Here is a 22910-nt window from a genome sequence, read left to right as displayed (position 1 = left end):
CTAAATACTGAAAATCTTTGTGATAGCCTTGATATTTAGTTTCATATTTTTATTTATAAAGTTGAAAGCTTTAAAAATAGTGTAGATCAGCAGATCTATGAATACTTGAAAATTGACGATCTAAAAATGCCTGACAAAATACATTATTTTCAAAGCTTGAAATCCATTTTTTTTTCTCATATACATGCATCTTATTGTTGATATGATCAATTTGAAGATATTTGGGCATCAAAACAACCCCTGTGAAATTTGAGGTTAGCTCAGATTTGATTGTTTAGAGCATCGGTTGTATATAAACTTTACTTTTATCTTAAAATCTATTTTTATATCTAATTATAAAGATTTAAATATTAAAAAGAGTTAAAATAAAGTAGATCTATAAAACGGATGAAAATCTTGAAAATAGATGGTATAGATAATATGTTAAAATACACTATTTATGAGATTCAAATTTTTTTTTTTTTGATAATCACGCATCTCGAGATGATCAATCAAAGGGTTTTCCATTAAAACCACCATTTTCCGAGGGTTTTGCGATGGATTTTTGAGGTGGATCGGTACTTTTAATTATAAGGTTCATCCATATATAAACTTTTTCCAAAGAACAAACTGTCCGAGATATTTTTCAGAAAAAACACAGAACGCAACCCACTTCAACAAGCGTGCTAGCCCAGCCTCGTTAAAAAAGCTGCAAAATCTCTTCTTCATTTCATCTCCACCGAGGTAAGGGGAAGTTTTCCCTATGAACCAAAGAGCCGTCATTGTTATTTTCACCAAACAATCATTGGTTTTCTCTTTCTTTCCTGAACTTATCTGAGAGAAAGTTTTGGGTTTAAGCTATAATGGAGCTCTGTTCAGGCGGACTATGCACTTACAGTCTCAATTATCTAGAAACAAAGAGAAAGTATGGTTACCCATCTTCTCTGAGAGGCTTGAGCTTCATTATAGGAGGAGAACTTCACAACGGCAAGGTTTTATGTTTGAAATTTCGTGCTTCCTTTGATACAAACACTGTTGTACTTACTGGTTTTTCTTGTTATTTCAAAGGAAATAGAAGAACCCATCATGTTAGCTGTGGAATTGATTTAAGTAGCTATAATGAAGCCAAGATTAAGCGTAGGATTAGGAAAGGGTTGAATTCTGATGGGGTTATTGAAGTTTTGAGGTCATACTCTGACCCAATCGAGGCACTTGCGTTCTTTAAATCAATAGCCCAACAACCCAAGATCATTCATACCACTGAAACCTGCAATTATATGCTTGATATTCTCAGAATCAATGGGAAAGTTACAGAAATGTCAATGGTATTTGATTTGATGCAAAAACAAATAATCAAAAGAAGCCAAGAAACCTACGTGACAATTTTCAACGGTTTGGACATTTTTGGAGGAATTAAGCGAGCCCCAGTTGCTCTTGAGAGGCTGAGTCATGCTGGTTTTGTCCTAAATGCCTTCTCTTACAATGGGTTGATCCACCTTTTGCTTCAATCTGGGTTTCAGAGAGAAGCCATGGAAGTTTACAGACGCATGGTCTCTGAAAACATAAAACCCAGTTTGAAAACTTACTCTGCTCTCATGGTTGCCTTTGGAAAGAGAAAGGATATCAATACTGTTATGTACCTTTTACATGAAATGGAAGCTTTGGGATTGAGGCCTAATGTTTATACTTATACAATTTGTATCAGAATATTTGGAAGGTGTAGAAAGATAGATGAAGCGTTTGGGCTTTTAAGAAGAATGGAGGGAGAAGGGTGCCAACCGGATGTTATTACTTATACTGTCCTGTTGGATTCCCTTTGTTCTTGTGGTAGATTAGCTGATGCAAAGGAGTTGTTCTATCAAATGAAAAGCGGTAATCACAGGCCTGATAGGGTAACATATATCACCTTGATCAACCGGTTTGGTGATCTTGGGGATTTGGGTTTCGTTTGGGAGCTGTGGAGAGAAATGGAAGCCTATGGCTATGGCACCGATGTGGTTAGCTTCACGCTACTTATCAATGCTCTATGCAAAGTGGGAAGAGTGGGTGAAGCACTAAAAATGTTAGATGTGATGGAGAAGAAGGGTATATCGGCAAATCCACATACTTATAACACCTTGATATTGGGACTTCTCAAGGTTGATAGACTTGGTGAAGCTCAAGAGCTCTTTGAGTTTATGGGTCTCCATGGTCCTCAACCCACTGTATATACTTATATTATTTTCATTGATTATTTCGGGAAATCAGGGTACCCTCAAAAGGCACTAGAAATCTTTGGGAGGATGAAGAACAAAGGAATTGTTCCTAATGTTGTTGCTTGTAATGTATGTCTACATAATCTTGCAGAACTAGGTAGACTTGGGGAAGCCAAAGATGTTTTCCGGGAGCTCAAATTGAGTGGCTTCTCACCTGATGCAATCACCTATAACATGATGATCAAATGCTATGGCAAAGCAGGGAAAGTGGATGAAGTAGTCAAGTTGTTCCATCAAATGATGGAAAATGGGTGTGACCCAGATGAAATCACAATTAATACTTTGATTGGGGTTCTCTATAGAGATGATAGAGCAGATGAAGCATGGGATATGTTTCATAAAATGAAAGATATGAAACTCAAACCCAGTGTTGTGACTTATAACACATTGTTGGCTGGGTTGGGTAAAGAGGGTAAAATTGAGAGAGCAATGGAGTTTTTCAAGCGAATGGATCAATGTGGGGGTCCTCCAGACACAGTGTCATATAACACAATAATGGATTCTCTTTGTAAGGATGGGAAAGTTGGTTTGGCCTTAAATATGTTCTATGAGATGCCTGAAAAGGGATGCGATCCAGATGTTTCAACATATAACACTGTCATCCATGGCTTGGTTAAGGAAGAGAAGCTCGATGAAGCACTATGGTTCTTCAGTCAAATGAAGAAAACTCTTTCTCCTGATCTGATCACATTGAATGCTATCTTGCCCATGATTGTTAAACATGGGCAGATCAAGAATGGTTTACGAATTCTTATGGATTTTAATTCAAAGGAGGGTTCTCAGTTAGTCAGTTCTTCTTGGAAAACTCTTATGGAAAGGATTTTAAAAGAAGCTAATCTACACATGGCGATAACTTTCTTCTATGAGATTTTAGATGGTGGCATTTGCCAAGATGATTCCATCCTGTGTCCTTTTATCGATTCTCTTTGTAGGCAGGGAAAGGCACTCGATGCTCACGAACTTTTTGGTAGGTTCAAGAGTTATGGAATTTTACCTAGTACCCACGCATATAACATTCTCATTGACGGGCTACTGAAAGCTAGTTGTTTCGAAATGGCTTGGGGCCTTTTTGAAAAGATGAAGAAGGTCTCTTCTACTCCCAACATGCAAACCTACAATTTGTTACTTGATGCACTTGGAAAATCTGGGAAGATCGAAGAGGCACGAAAGCTTCTTGAAGAGATGCATATTAAGGGGATTAAAGGGAACACTATCACTTACAATATAATGCTTTTAGGATTGGTTAGGTCCAATAAGTTAGACCAAGCTATAGAATTCTATTACGAATTATTGAGCAGAGAGTTCTCCCCATCTCCTCGTACTTATGGCCCTCTTATTGATGGGCTTTCAAAGGCAGGCAGGGTGGATGAGGCAAAGGAACTATTTGAGGAGATGAGGGAATATGGGTGCAAGCCTAACCGTGCTGTATATAATATTTTAATAAATGGTTTTGGAAAGGTGGGTGACCTAGAAAATGCTTGTGAATTCTTCAAAAGGATGCTTAAAGAGGGTATACAACCTGATCTGAAAACGTACACCATCCTTGTGGATTGTCTTTGTATGGTGGGGAGGGTGGATGATGCTCTCCAATATTTTGAGGCATTGAAGATAAGTGGCCATGAACCTGACCTAGTATTTTATAACCTTGTCATCAATGGATTGGGAAAAGATGGGAGGCTAGAGGAGGCTCTATCCTTATTTAAGGAAATGCAAAGCAAGGGTCTTTTGCCTGACCTGTATTCTTACAATGCTTTGATACTACATCTCGGGAGGTTGGGAAGGGTAGAGGAAGCAGGAGCGATGTATGAAGAACTCCAACGTAAGGGGCTTGAGCCGAATGTTTTCACATATAATGCACTTATTAGGGCATATAGCATTGCGGGAAACACTGATCATGCATATGCTGTGTATAAAAAGATGGTGGTTGGTGGTTGTGAGCCGAATATGGGGACGTTTGCGCAGTTGCCGAATCAATCATGAGAGGCATTAGGTAACCTTCTCAAGATAAGGTGATTTTGTCTACTGTATTCTTCAACCAAACACCTGTATTATAGCATTTTTTTTTGTTTCTCATTTTTCACCTCTGTAAATCATTGCATAATTCCATAAGAGTAACATGTGGCATTCCAGTTTTTTTCCTCCCTTTCTTTATGTGACTCTTTATTATTATTATTATTTATTGTTATTATTATTATTATTTATTGTTATTATTATTATTATTTGCATGACTTCTCTAAGCTTCATGTGAAAAGTTTTGGTCATATAATGTACACCCCTCAAATTGACTTGAATTACATGGATCTCTTTATACCAACTTTACAATGTACCTTAAACCCACCATCCCACCATTTCTTCCTGATATTTGGACATTTCCAACCTGCTTCTGTATGTTAACAATAGATGAAATGATAACGAAATCTCTTACCAACTCTCTATGCATTTGTAAATGATAGTAGCATGCATGCCATTTTGTGTGGATATGAGGGCTACGAATGAGGAGAAAGGCATCAAAATTTACATTTCTCATATACATTGTGCAAAAACTCAGGTCGGGCTTGGGACTTGGCCCCTGCTCAAGTTGAGTAACTCGAGGGAGTCTGAGTGGACTAGTTGTGTACGAGCCTAAAAAGGGCTCAAATTGCAGAAAAAATTACAAAAATATTGTTAAAAATAAAAAATCGTAAAAAATGATGAAGAAGTAATAAACAATATGAAAAATATACAAAAAATAAAAAAAAAGTATATATAGAAGAGGGAATACGGAAAAAAATGATTTATAACTTGAAACAATTTAGAAAAATCCAAAAAAGGGAAAGATAGAAGAATAGCGTGTATCATAAGAAAAATTCACAAACCATCATAAAAGATATAAACGCTATATAGAAACATAGTTCCGTATAATTTATTAGCCATTTAGTAAAAAAATTTATTTTTTAAGACCTTTTTATAGTCTGGAGTTTACCAGTAGAACTCTCCTCGCCAGGGTGCCGAGGCCAAGTTACTTGGCTGAGTCTGAGTTGACTCAGCCGAGTTTTTTTACACCACCTGCATATTTCTAGTACAAAATCACTTGTTCCCTTAAAAACTCTAAAACACAAACTTGAGAATATTTTTTTCTATATCTTACTCCATTAGATTTCGGAAGTACATCAAATTCTTCTTATATCCACAAAGTGATTTTTATCATATTTTAAATATGCCTTTACCTTACTCACTTTATTCCATCCATATACACTTAAGGCTACTGGTGATATCATAAGTTTCTAACTAGAGATATTCAGCAGGCTAATTTCATTAATATTGTTGTTAGCATTTCGTTATTAATGATGTGTTCCCTCCATTGTTATAATTGTTATGATTAATAGGATTTTGAATGTCGCATTTTATGTCTTTTCAACTTGGTTATCTTAATGTATGCATGAGTTAAGTTGGCTTCAATTATTTGAAAAAGTTTTATGATGCACTATATTCATGTTGAATGGCATCACTATTTGTTTGGGTAATTTCAATTATACTTTATTTTCTATTGTTGATATGATTAGGCTGGGAATGGGTGGCTTGGACCGGCCAGTCCTGAAAAACTAGGGCCTGGGCCATAAACATGCCCAAGGGCTGGTCCACCACGGTCTGGTCAAGCCCAATCCATCCCTTTGTTTTCTTCATATATTTTGTTTTTTTCTGAATTTGTTGGGTCTGGGCCTGGGCCCCTTCGACCCGATCCGGACAATTGGGCCTGGGCTAGCCCCATAAGGACCCTGGCCATGATTGGGCCAGGGATGGCCTAGCCTATTGCCACCCCTAACATGCATATACTTCAGAATCAAGGTGTAATAGTCTTTTTTCTATTTGTACAAGTAATCATGACTGATTGAAATAACCCAAGATATGATGGTGCTAATCAAAAGTGAAGTTGGATATTTCCTTCAAGTGAGATAAACAAATGTAGACTTTCCATATCTGGACCAAATGGAAAGGCACTTTGTTGTCTTCTCCTATCTTTAGTGATCAACATGGTTGAGCTATCTTGATCTAGATTTGGGGAAAAAACTCAAAATAGTGAGCTCAAAATTTAGCAATCTATCATATACATTTAATATTCCTAGGTGAACCACAGAAAACCACCCATAAACTTGGGTCCAGCATCATAAATGTCTTGAAGTCCTGCTTTCCTAGGTTTTCTCGATCGTTTCCTTGTCTTATTTTTGGTTTTCACACGACTACATTCTGGAAATATCCTAGTAAACTCTCTTTTTTGATAAATAATATTCTAGCAAGGTCAAAGTAAACCCAATCTGGAATCCTCGAGACACAACCTAGCCTTAGGCTTAACCTAAAAACTCTCCCATTTGGACTTTTAATGCCTAGAAATCTTCAAACTGGACATTGTTGACTTTGAGAAAAGAGCAATGCATGGCATCAATGCAAGATCCTTGACTGATCATGGTTGGATTTGATTTGAAATTGCTAGTGCAAAATGAGGCCTATGATAGTGTAGTCTCCTCCACTTATTGGGTCCTTGGAGCTCAATTTTGACGACAACTCAAAATGTGAGTGGTGTTCAAGGTCACCTTGTTCTTGTTCACAAAAGGTGAAGTAACATAGCCCAGAAAAAGGTGAAGTAATAAGATGCTATGTGGATCATGTATGTCTGGAGTATTCTACTTGGGCTGAATTTCAAGAATTGTAAATTGCCATTGGGAATTATGCATCTGTCTTAGTATTTTCATTTGTTTGTTGAAAGAGTTTCTAATGCATGTATAAGTTTTGTGGAGTCTTAACCTAGACTTTGACTTAGTAGATTTTGGAAAAGGAGTGTTACATAGTATGTTTTGGGTTTGCACTTTTCAGTTCTTATTTGAGTGGGTTTGTATCTATTGATGCAAACGAATCATCATTTGATTGAAAATCTACCAAAAAGAAAAACATAAAAACATATGTTGATTATTAGCTGCTAAAGATGGCTACGAGTTTGCAACTAACTAAAATACTGTGAATTGGCAAATGGGAAAACAGCCCTTGGTTGACATTTACCAAATCGTTTGTGAATCAATTCCTGCTCATTTCCAATCAAAAGGTCGCCTCATTTGTTCCTTAGAGGCATATAACTGCTCATCTCTATGGGTCTCCAAGGACTCAGTACTTGGAACCATAGAAATCCAACCATCTACAGCGGGTTTTCTTAATTCCCTTCATGGGCTGCATTTAGCCCGGTGTCAACATGTCAGTTGTTTATTTAGAACAAAGGCCTGTATAGCCTCTTGATCCTAAGACCCATATCCATATTGTTTGGCTGAGAATTTGCCTTGGAATGGTGCTACTTTCAAGTAACTAATCACCTATTCAAACTCTTCATCATCATCGTCAAAGTCTTTTCCCAACTAACTGGGGTCGGCTAACCCATTCAAACTCTTGCATGATGTAATTTAGAGTCATATGAGTACTGTGTAGTTACACATGATGTGCAGCATGTAATCGTGAATTTTTTGAGAGTCGAAAAAAATAGATGTCTTCTTCTTCAAAGATTCTCCAACCAATGAGACGGTAAAAATAGATAGCCATCCTATTTGGCACCCCATAAGGAAAGGTGGATAGGATGGTTGTCCTCACCACCCACATGGCCACCACACAGATAAATACATATACACATACATACATAAACATGTACACACACAGATATACATATATTAGGTGATTGATTACATGCAATCATGTTGATCATGTTTTGTTTGCTATATGTATATCATACTCAAGAAAGCCACATGGGGCATAGTTTGAACAAAAGTGGCTTCAGACCAATTTGGCCAATAAATCATAGAGGGATTAATCATGGATTCTAATGGGTCCGTGTTTTATGAGAGAGAGAGAAGCAAGTGCAATTTTATTCATTCGATAATTTTCGTGCGACATCGTAGGCTGTCCTGTTTTGCAAAGAGAGAGAAGAGGTATCTGTGATTTGATTTAATAGACGGCCGCTGGCACCCCGCCCCTAGTGTAACATGGTGGGTTGTTGCATAGCTTTTACCAAACACTGAATTCACATGTTAGAAGATGGTGTAAATGTACAAAGGCTTTTAATAGTCTTGCTGTAAATAACGATAATAAGTTATCAGGAAATTACTCCTGTGAAGTGTCACCAGTAATGGGTTCTGACATCTGAGTAGGGTATCTTTCAGTAAACATTGAAATGTTTACAGTTTTTTTTTTTAATATTATATGTGGAATTTTTATCTCTCTCATTTAGGGTATAACAGCAGGCCTTTCCATTATAGAAATCTGATTTCACCATGAAAATATAAAGACAGAGAAACTGCACCACAAAACTGAATGGTGCACAGATTGTGCTTCCTCTGTAGCTTTATCCAGATAAATATGGGATTCTTATCTCTATATGTTAGAGAGAGAGAGAGAGAGGTGCACAGGTTGTGTTTTCTATGTAGCTTTATTCACATAAATATGGGATTCTTATTTCTGTTTTAGATAGAGAGAGGTGTATATGTCTGACTCGAGAAAGGGGGAGAGACAAAGAGAGAGGGGGAATATGTATGTGACTCCCCGAGGGACTATGTGTGTGTATCATAGAGAGAGAGTTAAAGTTAAATGTCAGTGACTCGAGAGAAGGTGAGAGGATATGAGAGAGAGATAGGGGTATATGTCTGTGACGAGCGAGAGAGAGAGGTATATGTATGTGACTAGAGAGAAGGGGCCGAGACTCGAGAGTGGGCATGCTCGGACTCGATCCGGGACCAGAGGGGTAGAATCGATCCGGATCGGGGTATGGGTCTAAAAATTGGAGTCGGTGGAACCCGAACACTATTTGGGTCTGAGTCTTATAATATTTTTTGGGTCTCAATATATAAAATATATTTAAATATAATTACATATATAAATATTTTAGTTTTTGGGTTAGGTCCAGTTGGATCCGGGTCCCATATCATTTTTGGAGCTGGCTCCAGCCCATACCCGACCTGACCCGTTGGCACTGGTGTGTCACTAGAGCGCGGCTTTGTGCGGTGGCAGTTCTGTAAAATTCGTAGTTTTCTGGAGCCTTTCGTGTTGTGCGCCAAACAAGATCTCGTATGCCCCACAAAAGTAGTTATGCTACTACAAATGCATCGGTGTTGAACCTTCCAAAAAAAATAAAATAACCGTCTTATATTCAACCACCCATCCATCCCGCCCCTAACTTCTACGAAAATAACAAAGCTACCCTCACTTGCAACTCGCCATTGACAACGAAAAGAAAAGAACAAATTCGAAGACAAGGCCAGCCGCGATACTTATGGACTTTAAAAGCTTAATTACATGCATTTGTCGTCTTTATCGAGCACTCCACGTTGCTCTCTCAAAAGAGAACTACGGGGGGCAATCCTTTGGCGCCTCACTTCGAAGTTTAAACAATTTAATGGCCTTTCCTCCCTTTCTCTCTCTAAAGTCCCTCTCTTTCTCTCTAAAACTCTTCCTTTTTCTCTTTAAATTTAGAAACGTTTCGATCCATTATTCTGAATCTTTTCACCCTCCATTTCTCTGGAATTTGAAATGTAGGACCTAAACCACCACCACCTTTGTGCACACCGCCAAAACGCACTTCTCTTCCCCTCTTTCTCTCTCTATAAAACTTCCAGACCGTATCCATGGCAGACCTCAAAGAGCCTCTCCTTCCTCCCAGGCCAGGCTCATCCTCTTGTGACCAGCAATCTCGCCCCTCTGCTTCGGGTCGGCCTCTCTTTCAAGGCATGGATTTCTTAGGGCTCAAAAAGAGAAGCCAAGGCCCCAGATCATGGATCAAAGTTGATTCATCTGGTAATTCTGAGGTGCTGGAGGTCGACAAATTCACCATGATGAGGCATTGTGATCTTCTTGCTTGCGGTCTTCGATTGCTCGATCCCCTCTTTGTTTACCCATCAACAATTCTTGGTAGAGAGAAGGCCATAGTGGTTAACCTAGAGCAAATTCGATGTATAATAACAGCTGATGAAGTTCTTTTTCTCGCTTTTGTGGATAATTACGTATTGCGATATGCACAATTGTTGCAGAAGAGATTAACTATGAAGAATGATATGGGAGTTGGGGATTCTTGGGCACCAGTTGGTGGGGATTTGGTGAGAAGGGGGGCATGAATTTTGATGATTTCTTGGGGAGTGAATCTGCTGATTATTTACCATTTGAGTTTAGGGTTCTTGAGGTTGCCTTGGAAGCTGCTTGCACTTTTCTTGAATCTCAGGTATGAATATTTTTACTTTGTTTATTCATCATGAAAGAGATACTTCCTTATTTTCCTTTTCTTTTCTTTTTTTTTGCCCCCAGACCCAATACAATAACAAATTCTATTCAGTGGTTTGTGTCTTGTGCAATTTGAATATGTGGGTCTAACATGGATGGGTAGATTGAAGTGTTTTTTGTAGGTAGTCAAATAGATCGTTACATAGATTCATGCTTCTGTCGCCAATGGACATGAATTGTTTGCTCTTGCAGCGAGTTCTTGAAACAATCTGAAGATGGAAGGCTGAGTTGGATGTAAATTGAAATTTTTGCTATGAAATTGGTGGAATTTCATATGCATTCTTCCTTGTTTTTGCCTCATTTAAATAGTGCTTGCGGGGAGATTCCCAGTCTTGGTTGTTGAGATAATCCACTTCAATAGTATAGTTTGATTTTATGAGGAAGCGATTTAGGTGAGCCTAGGAGGTTCTAGGGTGGGGTAGGGTTGCACATGCCCACTTGTGACTCAAAACAGATTCTGTGACATGACTAATGGGGCTGGTAATTGTATAAGATTAGTTTTGCCACCCTCTTGAAAGCTTGGTGAGATTATGGAGGAGAGTTGGTAATTTGGGATATTTTCTAAATTTTGGATTCTCATTCCACACCATGTGCTGGGATGATATTTCAGATACTGACCTGTTGACTAATAGGAGAGTAGTTCTGATTTGTTCTTTTTTGGGAGTCATTCCTGTCGTTCTAGTCCTTAGATAAGAGTCTTGTATGTTGATTTGATGATCCAAAGTGATATCTTAAAAAGAAAGAGCTTTTATTGACTATCTAAATCTCATTTGAATCTCATCTTTAATTGCTTGCTTCTGTCGAAGGCAGCAGCGCTAGTGATCAAAGCATACCCTTTGTCAGACGAGCTGACCTCAAAGATCAGTACCCTACACTTGGAAGGTGTACGCCGATTGAAAAGCAGACTGGTTGCCTTGACTCGTAGAGTTCAGAAGGTGAGCACTCTCTTTTTTATCCTTTTTCTATCAATCTCTAAGAGGAAGTAAACTATAAATCCATAATTCAGTGAAGTAATGGACTATGGAAGATCCATTGGGGCCCCACAAAAGTGGAACCTCTGAGAATAAGACATGACCCTGATTGTGAGTGCACTATGCGATCCCTATCCATCATTCCATTGGGTGGTGATGACCCACCGGAATATGGTTTTCCATTGCCCAATGAATTGTATGTTTTTCTATCTTTTAATAGGGATCTAGGCATCAACCCATTGTCTGTTTCTACAGTGAAAGCTTTGTAGCATGCATGCCACAACTGTTTCAAAAAGCGGACCTCCCAACGCCTGAGCGGCCTCCTAAACGGATATCCCTTGGTGCCGCCTAGGTCGATATCCCTTGGCGCCTGCCTGAACATGCCTAGGCAGCCGCCCAGGGCCTGCGTCCCACCCAGGGGCAGAAATACGGCTCCTTGTGGGTATTTTTTGGTATTTTTTTTTAATACTAAAAGGGCAAATTGTGGGTTTTAGGTTCATTTGAAACCTAAAACCCATTAGAGGCTATTTTAGAGAGAGAGAAAACCCAAAAAAAAAAAAAATTCTTACTGGGCCACCTAAGTTCTGGGTGCCCCACCTAGGCACTGGGTGGCCTGGACCCCCCCGACCGTCTAGGTGCCGCCTAGCGCTTTTTGAAACACTGCATGCCACCCTGCTTCTTACTCTTAAAGCTAATCATGTAGGTTCGAGATGAGATTGAGCAGCTTATGGATGATGATGGGGATATGGCTGAAATGTACCTCACAAAGAAGAAAAGGAGGGTGGAGAAGAACGTCAGCCTAGCAAGGAGCCGGCATGATTGCATGAAGAGCTCAGATAGCACCACTGAGAATATAGAGGAGTCCACAAAAGGTGAAGTGACTTAGCTCAGAAAAGGTACAAGTAATAAGATGCTATGAAGCAATGTTTTATAAAACGGTCCGCTTGGTACCTAGGCGGCCTAGACCAAAAATCCGCACGCCTAGATCTAGGCAGCCCTACACGGGCGGATGTATTTGGGCGGGTGCCCAGGCGGACGACCATGGCCGTAAGGCCTTTTTCTTTTTTTTAAACCGCCTAAAAGGGCAAAAAGCGTCATTTTGACCCCCCAAGGTTGTATAAAAACGTTATGGGTTTTTTTTTAACCATCAAAGTGAAAAAAAAAAACTACAGGGCTCCCGATGTTCTGGGCGCCAGGGAGGCCGCCTCAGGTCCACCTAGCGTTTTTTGAAACCTTGGTCTGGAGTCTTCTACTTGGGTTTAATTTCATGAATTGTAAATTGCCATTGGGATTTATGTAGCTGTGTTGATATTTTTATTTGTTTGTTGAAAGGGTTTCTAATGCATGTAAAGTTTTGTGGGGTCTTTACCTAGACTTTGACTTATTAGATTTTGGGAGGGCAGTGTTACATAGTATGTTTTGGGTTTGCACTTTTCAGTTCTTATTTTAGTGGGTTTATATCTATCGATCAAATTATCATTTGAATGAAAATATACCAAAGAAACATAAAAATATATGTTGATTGTTAGCTGCTAAAGATGGCTATGAGTTTGCAACTAACTAAAATACTGTGCATTGGCGAATGAGAAAATAGCCCTAGGTTGACATTTATCAAATCATTTGTGACTCAATTCCTGCTCATTTCCAATAAAAAAGTCACCTCATTTGTTCTTTACAGGCATATAACCACGCATCTCTATGAGTCTCCAAGGACTCAGAACTTGAACCACAGAAACCTAACCATCTGTTCCAGATTCTCTTAATTCATTTGATGGGGTTGCATTTAGCCTGGTGTCAACATTTATTTAGAACAAAGGCCTGTATAGCCTCTTGATCCTAAGACATATCCATGTTGTTTGGCTGAGAATTTGCCTTGGAATGGTGCTCACATTCAAGTAATTGATCACCAGGAAAGGGTGCAGGGTTGTGGTGGTAGCACCCCCATACCTAGTTATCAGGTTGGGGCTTTCAATCATGCTTACACCACCTAAGGACACCTTCAAAAAATGCTAATTCCCTAATCTATATGAAAAAATGGGTAGGGGCTGCATTCCATACTGAATTGCCCAAAAAAAAAGAGAGTAACTGATCACCCATTTAAACTCTTGCATAACGCAATTTAGAGCCATAGGAGTGCTGTGTTGTTACACATAATGTGCAGCAGCTCTGTGAATTTTTTGAGAGTCAAAAAGGTCTAGATGTTTTCTTCTTCAAAGACTTTCCGGCCAATGAGACGCTAAAAATAGATTGCCGTCATATTTGGTTCCCCGTAAGGAAAGGCAAATAGGTTGGTTTTCCTCACCATGCACATGGCCAACACAGATAAATACGTATACGCATACATACATAAACGTGTACACACACACACATGTATATATATATATATCAGGTGATTGACTACATGCACAACCATGTTGATCATGTTTTGTTTGCTATATTTATATTATACTCAAGAACATGGAACCTAGTTTGATCAAAAGTGGCTTCAAACCAATTTGGCCAATAAATCATAGAGGACAGATCAATCACAGATTGTAATGGGTCCATATTTTATGTGTGTGTGTGAGAGAGAGAGGTGTAATTTGATCCATTCCAAAATTTTCGTGCGACATCACAGGCTGTCTTGTTTTGCAAAGAGAGAGAGAAGAGGTATCCGTAATTTGATTCATCAGATGGTCACTGGCACACTGCCCCTAGTGCGACATGGTGGGTTGTTTCATTGTTTTTATCGAACACCGAATTAACATGTTAGAAAGATGGTGTAAATGTACATAGGCTTTTAATGGTCTTGCTGTAAATAACGGGAATAAGTTATCAGGAAATCACTCCTGTGAAGTGTCACCGGTAATGGGTTCTGAGTAGGGTATCTTTCAGTAAACATTGAAAAGTTGACAAATATTTTTTTTTAGTATTATGTGGAATTTTTATTTCTCTCATTTAAGGTATAACAGCAGGCCTTTCCATTATAGAAATCTGATTTCTGTATGAAAATGCTAAGAGAGAGATACTGCACCACAAAACTAAGTGGTGCAACAGATTGTGCTTCCTCTGTAGCTTTATCCAGATAATTTTGGGATTCTTGTCTATATGTTAGAGAGAGAAAGGGAGAGAGAGGTGCACAGGTTGTGTTTTCTATGTAGCCTTATCCAGATAAATATATGGGATTCTTATTTCTGATTTAGAGAAAGAAAGAGAGAGAGATGTACATGTCTATGACGAGAGAGAGAGAAGGTAAGGTATATGTGTGTGACTCGAGAAAGGGGGAGAGAGAGAGAGGTACATGTCTATGACGAGAGAGAGAGAAAAAGTGAGGTATATGTCTGTGACTCGAGAAAGGGGGAGAGAGAGGGGGTTATATGTCTGTGACTCGAGAAAGGGGGAGAGAGAGAGGGGGGTATATGTTTGTGGCTCAATTTTTTGTGCTGGACCCCTTGCTACACCTGCTGTGATCAAGAGAGCAAACATGTGTGTATCACTATTTTCGAGTTTGGGTCTGGTGCCTTCGGGTCGAGGTCCCATGTGAATTTTTTGGGCCCGACCCTTACCACACCTACTATAATGAACTATATTTTCGAGTTCGTGTCTGGTGCATTCGGGTTGAGGTCCCATGTCAATGTTTTGGGTGAACCCCTTGCGAATGAACGTACGTGAGTGGGGCGTTGTGCAGTTTTGTAAATTTTGATGGTTTTCTGGAGCCTTTCGTATTTGATATTGTGCGCCAAACAAGACCTTGCATGCCACATAAAAGTGATTACGTTAGTGGCACTAGTACAAAATCCAACGGTATCGCATCTCTGCTAAAAATAAACCTCGTATTTTCAACCACCCATCCTGCCTCTACGTTCCACAAAAATAACAAAGCTAGCCCTCGCTTCCCACACGCCATCAACGACGAAAGAAAAGAACAACTTTGAAGACAAGGCCAGCCGCGATATTTATGAACTTGTAAAGCATTTGTCGTCTTTATCGAGCCCTCCGCGTTGCTCTCTAAAAAGAGAGCTACGGTGGCATCGGCCCGCCCTTTCTCTCTCTAAAACTCAGAGACCCTTTTCATGGAAGAAAGACTCAATCCCTCGTAGAAAAGCCCATCTCTCAGCTTCTCTCTCTCTCAGTCTCTCTACACCCCGCAATATTGGACCTAAACCAGTTCTGCTCCCCTGTTTCTCTCTCCGGGGAACCTATCGTTCCGCTTCTCTTCCACCTTTCTCTCTCTCTCTCTAAAACTTAGAAACTTTTCGACCCAATATTCTGAATCCTTTCACCCTCCATTTCTCTCTGGAATTTGAAATGTAGGACCTAAAAAACCACCACCTTTCTGCACACCGCCAAAACCCACTTCCTTCCCCTCTTTCTCTCTCTATAAACTTCCGGACCGTATCCATGGCGGACCTCAAAGAGCGTCTTCTTCCTCCCAAGCCAGCGACAGGCCCGTCCTCTCGTGACCAGCAATCTCGCCCCGCTGCTTCGGGTCGGCCCCTCTTTCAAGGAATGGACTTTTTAGGGCTCAAAAAGAGAGGCCAAGGTCTCAGATCATGGATCAAAGTCGACTCATCTGGTAATTCTCAGGTGTTGGAGGTCGACAAATTCACCATGATGAGGCGTTGCGATCTTCCTGCTCGCGATCTTCGATTGCTTGATCCCCTCTTTGTTTATCCATCAACAATTCTTGGCAGAGAGAAGGCCATAGTGGTGAACCTGGACCAAATTCGATGTATAATAACTGCTGATGAAGTTCTTCTTCTCAATTCTTTGGATAATTACGTTTTGCAATATGTACAAGAGTTGCAGAAGAGATTAACTATGAGGAATGATATAGCAGTTGGGGATTTTTGGGCACCAGGTGGTGGGGATTTGGTGAGAAGAAGGGGGGGCATGAATTTTGATGATTTTTTGGGGAGTGGATCTGCTGATTATTTACCATTTGAGTTTAGGGCTCTTGAGGTTGCCTTGGAATCTGCTTGCACTTTTCTTGATGCTCAGGTATGAATATGTTTCGTTTCCTTGATGCTCATGCATGAATATTTTTCCTTTGTTTATTCATCATAAAAGAGATTCTTCCTTCTTCTTCTTTCCCGACCCGATACAATGACAATTGCTATTCAGTGCTTTGTTTCTTGTGCATGTGGGTCTATTATGGATAAGTCGATTGAAGTGTTTTCTGTAGCTAGTCAAACGAATTGCTGTATAGAATTATCCATCTGTCTCCAATGGGAAGGCATTGTTTGTTCTTTGAGTGAGTTCTCGAAACAATCTGAAGATGGAAGGCTGAGTTGGATGTAATTTGAAATTTCTGCTATAAAATTGGTAGAATTTCATATGCATTCTTCTGCTTTTTGCCTCGTTTAAATAGTGATTGCAGGGATATTCCCAGTCTTAGTTGTCAATTGCTGTCATAATAAAAAAAATGTTATGCAAGATGGTGATTGCTGATGTTGCAGAGTTTTTAAGGAGAATAGCTTTCCTGTGAATGAGTGAGCCTCTTTCTAAGTTTTGTTCCTGAAGTTTTGAAATGTGATTTAATGGTTTTTCAGGCTGCTGTCAGGACTCCGTAGTTTGTTGTGAATAGCTGGTTTTAAATATTGGTATGCTAAATTCACATGCCTCCCATTGAAACCGAGTCGAAGATATGTAAACCAATCATCATCATCAACATCATCATCAGAGCCTTTTCCTAGCTAATTGGGTGTCGGCTACACGAATTTTAGTCTTCTATTCTGCTCTATTAAGGGTCATATCCTCAGTGAGACCATAAGTCCCGATATCTTTTCTCACTACTTTCAATCATGTCCTTCTGGGGTCTATCCCTTGCCTTCTTTGAGCCTTCTACTTGAACTAACTCACACCTCCTAACAGGTGTTGTAATAGGTTTACACCACCTATGGCCACCCCACTTAAGGCCACTCTCTCTCATCTTATCGCCTATCGGTGCCACATCTAAATTTTTTCGAATATATTCATTTCGAATTCTATCCCTTCTTGTCATGCCACTTATCCATCTCAACATCCTCATCTCCACTACACTCATTCTATGGTTATATTATTTTTTGACCACTCAACATTCTACCCCATAGGGCAAAGCTGATCTCACAACTATCATATAGAGCTTGCCTTCAGCTTCATTGGTATGCGGCAATCACATAAAATTTCGGTTGCACATCACCACTTCGCCTACCCAGCTCTAATTTTATGTGCAATATCTTGTACAATTTCTCCATTTTCTTGTATTATCAACCAAGATATTGAAACTGCGTTCTTTTTTGTATTTTCTGGCCGTCAATCTTAACTACTTTCTTGTCTCTACTCCTATTATTACTAAACTTGCATTCTATATACTTTGTCTTTGTCCGACTAATTTTAAAACCTTTAGATTCTAGAGTATCCTTTCAAAGTTCTCACTTCGTGTTGATGCCATTTTGGGTCTTATCAATCAAAACTATGTCATCTGCGCATCACATGCACCACGGTACCTCATCTTGTAGGTGCCTAATTAAGTCGTCCATAACTAAGACAAACAGGTATGAGCTCAATGCTAACCCTTGATGTAGAGCTATTGTCACCGAAAACTCATTCATCTCTCCACTAGTTGTTCGTACACTAGTTAGCACTTCATCGTACATATCTCTTACCAAATCGATGTAGTATCTGGAAACTCCTTTCTTTTCTAACACCCACTAAATCAATTCTCAGGGTACTCTATCATAAGCTTTCTCTAGGTCAATAGAGACCATGTGGATGTCTTTTTTCTTTGTCCTAAACTTCTCAAGCAGTTGCCTAAGTAGGAAAATAGCCTCGGTTGTTGACCTTCCTAGCATAAAGCCGAATTGGTTTTTTGATACACTCATTTCATGCCTTAGTCCTTGCTTAATCACTCTCTCCTAGAACTTCATAATGTGGCTCATATGTTTGATCCCTCTATAGTTCGTATACTTATGTTTGTCTCATTTGTTGTTGTAAATGGTACCACAATACTTTTCCTCCATTTGTCTGGCATTTTATTTGTTCTTAACACCTTATTGAACAATTTGGTCAGCCAGTCAATGTCAATTTCTCCCATCTACTTTCAAACCTCTTTCGGGATACCATCTGGTCCTAAAGCCTTTCCTATCTTCATCCTTTTCAAAGCTTCCTTCTCTTCTGATATCCTAATCTTACAAATGTAGCTATGACCTTCGCCCTCATTTATGCCAACGGTTCCTTCTACCGCTATGTTTTCATTGTGTTCGTCATTTTATAATTTTTAAAAATAAACTCTCCACTTTTCGTTGATCTCTTCATCCTTCACTAAGACCCTTTGATCCTCACTTTTAGTGCATTTAATATGGTCTAGATCCATGCGCTTTTTCTCTCACATTTTTACTGATTTGAAGATATGTAAAACAGTAGTACTTACAATTTTTTCCTTCAAAAAAAATAGTACTTACAATTTTAATCGCATTTTAATCTTGCATTTTTCTTTCTATTAAATGTTCTGTGCCACTTGAGTAGCAGCATTCTTTCTGGAGAACACCTATCACATGAAAATTTGATGGTTAAAATTTCCATATGTGTGAATATGGTAAAATGGGTGGAATAAATCAGTAGATGAAGAATCCAATGGGTAGCTAAGAAGTGACTGCAAGTTTGTAACCCATCATGCAAAAGCGTTTCCTCTCCAAACATCCTGCAGCTTGCAAGAATGAGTTTCCATATTTCCCAGTATCCAATTGTCTATACCTTGAAGGTGGGGAGTGGCCTCCACATATAGCACTTAATCTCTCTATAAAATCTTAACGGAGATAGCTATAATTAGGTATGCTCCTCTATGGTCAGCTGGATACGCATCAAGATTATTTTATTGGAGGATGGTCAAAATAGATCTGACTTTGATATCCTCATAGACCACAAAAAAAAAGAAAAAGAAAAGGAAACACAAAACCTCAAACTTAAGTATATGGCTGTCATTTATACTCTCTGGAGATTTTGTCGTATTTGTAATTCTCTATAGCTTGATAGTATAAGGGACAGTTAACCATCAGCAGAAAAGGTATGAACATGGATAATTTGAAAGATGGGATGATTTTTTGATAGGATTTCCTATGGTGGAGAAGGTGGCTATATGCCTCTTCTGATAGGAATAGTGGCAGTACTGAGTATATTTTTTAATGGAAAAAGTTTATATAAGGCTGCAACCATAAAATGTAGAATTACAGATGCACCTCAAAAGTCCATTGGAAAAGGTTGTTTTAATGTTGAAAAAGCCTCTAATCAATCATCTCAACATCGAGATATATGAATTAAAAAAAAAAATTTGAGTCCCAGAAACAGTGCATCTTGCAATACATTATCTAGACCGTCCATTTTCAATATTTTTATATGTTTATAGATCTACTTGATTTTAACCATTTTTGGAGTTTAAAATTTTATAGTTAGATTTGAAATAGATTTTGAGAAAATCCTAAGAATTTTTTTCACCAAAATTACATGTTAAGATAAAATTTGGAGGTGTGCCTTAATTGGATTGTTTAAGGTTGCCACCTTATCGAAACCACACCCTTTTGGAAACAACCTCAATAAAAGTTTGCCTTGGGTATATGTTTTATCCTAGAGAAATTGTGAAATATTAAAATATAAAAAAGACGATAGGGGTGTGATATGACAGTAAAGTGGAACTTTTATCAATTGAGATGATCCACGTCATTAGTATAGTTTGATTTTATGAGGAAGATATTTAGGTGAACTTAGGAAGGTCTAGGGTGGGGTAGGGTTGCACATGCCCACTTGTGACTCAAAAGAGATTCTGTGACATTACTAATGGCTGTTAAATGTATAAGATTGGTTTTGGCACCCTCTTGAAAGCTTGGTGAGATTATGGAGGAGACTTGGTAATTTGGGATATTTCCTAATACTTGGATTCACATTCCGCACCATGCACTGGGATGATATTTCAGATACTGACCTGCTGACTAATAGGAGAGTAATTATGATTTGTTCTTCTTTTGGAGTCATTACTGTCGTTGTAGTCCTTAGATAAGAGTCTTGTATGTTGATTTGATGATTAATTTCCAAAGTGATACCTTAAAAAAGGGGGAGACCTTTTATGGACTATCTAAATCCCAAACGATTTCATTTGAATCTATCATCTTTAATTGCTTGCTTCTGTCGAAGGCAGCAGAGCTAGAGATTGAAGCATACCCTTTATTAGACGAGCTGACCTCAAATATCAGTACCCTAAACTTGGAACGTGTACGCCGATTGAAAAGCAGACTGGTTGCCTTGACTCGTAGAGTTCAGAAGGTGAGCACTCTCGTTTTTATCCTTTTTCTATCAATCTCTAAGAGGAAGTAAACTATAAATCCATAATTCAGTGGAGTAATGGACTAAGGAAGATCCATCGGGGCCCCACGAAAGTGGAACCCCTGAGCATAGGACATGACCCTGATTGTGGGTCCAATATGCGATCACCGTCCATCATTCCATTGGGTGGTGGTGACCCACCGGCGTTTTCCATTGCCTAATGAAATGTATGTTTTTCTGTCGTTTAATAGGGATCTAGGCATCACCATTGTCTGTTTCTATAGTGGAAGCTTTTTAGCACGCATGCCATCCTGCTTCTTACTCTTAAAGCTAATCGTGTAGGTTCGAGATGAGATTGAGCAGCTTATGGATGATGATGGGGATATGGCTGAAATGTACCTCACAGAGAAGAAAATGAGGGCAGAAGCAACACTATACGGGGGTGACTCATCCTATATAGGATACAATACTCCAGGTGGGGGTGTTTCAGTTTCGGCTCCTGTTTCCCCTGTTTCTTCACCCACTGAGACAAGGAAGCTCGAGAAGAGCTTCAGCCTAGCAAGGAGCCGGCATGATAGCATGAAGAGCTCAGATAGCACCACTGAGAATATAGAGGAGTTGGAAATGCTCTTAGAAGCTTATTTTGTAGTCATTGACAGCACCCTCAACAAATTGACATCGGTATGTTACCGTGATATCAGGGTAGTATAAGGTACACCAATGGACTGAGGAGAACCATAACCCCATGGGGTCCTCATCGTTTGATGGAATGATGGGTGGTAACATAGAGAGAGTTGGAGCTAATGGAACAGGAGTTTACCCTGATGGTGAATCCTGTCCTCTCTATCCCCACCAATCATTTCAACAGATGGCAATAGACTATGTTTTTACGCTGTCTATTGAGCTGTAGTCACCTAACCTAACATGATCTCTTGTCCTATTTTTAAATGATTGTTCATGATTTATTTCTCCATTTCCTTTGAATTATAGTTCCCTACGTTTTGATTTCTTAGAATTCCTCATTGTTTTGTTTCATAATTGTTTTTGTAGCTCAAAGAATATATTGATGACACAGAGGACTTCATTAACATTCAACTTGTAAGTAACTCTTGTTTCTCTCCATCTGTGTTATTAGCTAACAATTAATAATGCCTATGAACAAAAAGAGTAAAACACCTCAAAACTTGAAAATATATTAGATATCTGGATAGCAGAAGTGGATCCAGCCTCGGGTGAGTTTTTCACCAAACTATGCATTTATGGCATGACTGAGATTTAATTCTCCTTGTTGTAATATGTTTATGAGCTACCTCATTTTCTTCCAAGTGTTAACCATGCAATACAAACAAAACGAGATCCTATCTTTTCCTAACTGTTTTGTGAACTTTGCTTAACCTTCACTTTCAGACATTGGTTTATTTCTAAAATGAAACCAGGCCTCTCTCTCAAAAAAAAAAAGGTTCTTTATTTTCTTAGTTATCATCTCATAGGAAGGGGATATGCTTGAGAAGCACATCAACATACACATATCTCCATGCTAAAAGATGAACTGGTGGACTTAGTGGAAACAATATACTGTAACAATTGGGTCAATTTCACCATGTTTTTAAAGGACACTGTATTTTTTATATATTTCAGGACAATGTTCGAAATCAGCTTATTCAATTTGAGTTGCTGCTCACGACGGCAACATTTGTGGTTGCAATCTTTGGCGTTGTAGCGGGAGTCTTTGGGATGAATTTCGACGTAGATTTGTTTAATACGCCAGCCGCATTTAAATGGGTGCTCATAATTACTGGGGCAGTCGGATTCACCATCTTCTGTGGATTTTTATGGTTTTTCAGGCATAAAAGATTGATGCCCTTGTAGCCAAATTATTAAATGGGATCGAAAGTATGGGGCTGAAGCTGGGGTTCTTTTGTAGAGACAGAAAATTGAAAAGAAAATGGAATGAGTCATATCATTGATAATCAATGTCAAAGGAAGATTGCATCAATTTCTCATAAAGCTCATGCAATATAAGCAATATTCTTTCGCCCACTCGCCATATTATGTATTTCTTATGCATGATTTTATCCCAATTGATTGGAAAAATGTTAGCAAGCTTCAATAACCTCGTATTTGCAACCAAAAACTTCAACTAATCAGGCAG

At 38.9% G+C, this 22910-nt stretch overlaps 2 protein-coding genes and 1 pseudogene across 7 annotated transcripts; all 3 read left to right on the top strand.

Moving 5' to 3' along the window:
• Positions 1 to 568: 568 nt before the first annotated feature.
• Positions 569 to 20718, top strand: PGR3 (proton gradient regulation 3). Of its 5 annotated transcripts, none has more exons than XM_020668004.2 (2): positions 569 to 4243; positions 20637 to 20718. In XM_020668004.2, the coding sequence occupies exon 1, from the start codon at positions 843 to 845 to the stop codon at positions 4212 to 4214; it is 3372 nt and encodes a 1123-aa protein (XP_020523663.1). In that variant the 5' UTR covers positions 569 to 842; the 3' UTR covers positions 4215 to 4243; positions 20637 to 20718. The 5 variants fall into 5 exon arrangements, with proteins under 5 accessions (XP_020523663.1, XP_020523665.1, XP_006845376.1 ...); XM_020668006.2 differs by lacking the exon at positions 20637 to 20718 and adding an exon at positions 11325 to 11449 and having other exon boundaries at positions 569 to 4224; XM_006845313.4 differs by lacking the exon at positions 20637 to 20718 and adding an exon at positions 11321 to 11446.
• Positions 9866 to 10351, top strand: LOC18435263 (magnesium transporter MRS2-1 pseudogene; annotated as a pseudogene).
• LOC18435260 (magnesium transporter MRS2-1) lies at positions 15563 to 22754 on the top strand. 2 transcript variants are annotated; one of them, XM_006845311.4, is made up of 5 exons: positions 15563 to 16465; positions 20630 to 20758; positions 21101 to 21439; positions 21809 to 21856; positions 22397 to 22754. In XM_006845311.4, the coding sequence occupies exons 1-5, from the start codon at positions 15866 to 15868 to the stop codon at positions 22625 to 22627; spliced, it is 1347 nt and encodes a 448-aa protein (XP_006845374.1). In that variant the 5' UTR covers positions 15563 to 15865; the 3' UTR covers positions 22628 to 22754. The 2 variants fall into 2 exon arrangements, with proteins under 2 accessions (XP_006845374.1, XP_088709627.1); XM_088853501.1 differs by lacking the exon at positions 20630 to 20758.
• Positions 22755 to 22910: the final 156 nt, after the last annotated feature.

Source organism: Amborella trichopoda, chromosome 12 (genome assembly GCF_054954075.1).
Source record: "Amborella trichopoda isolate Santa Cruz 75 chromosome 12, AtrichopodaSantaCruz75HAP2 v2.0, whole genome shotgun sequence".
Lineage (NCBI taxonomy): Eukaryota > Viridiplantae > Streptophyta > Magnoliopsida > Amborellales > Amborellaceae > Amborella > Amborella trichopoda.
This window is presented reverse-complemented; position numbering and strand designations above follow the sequence as displayed.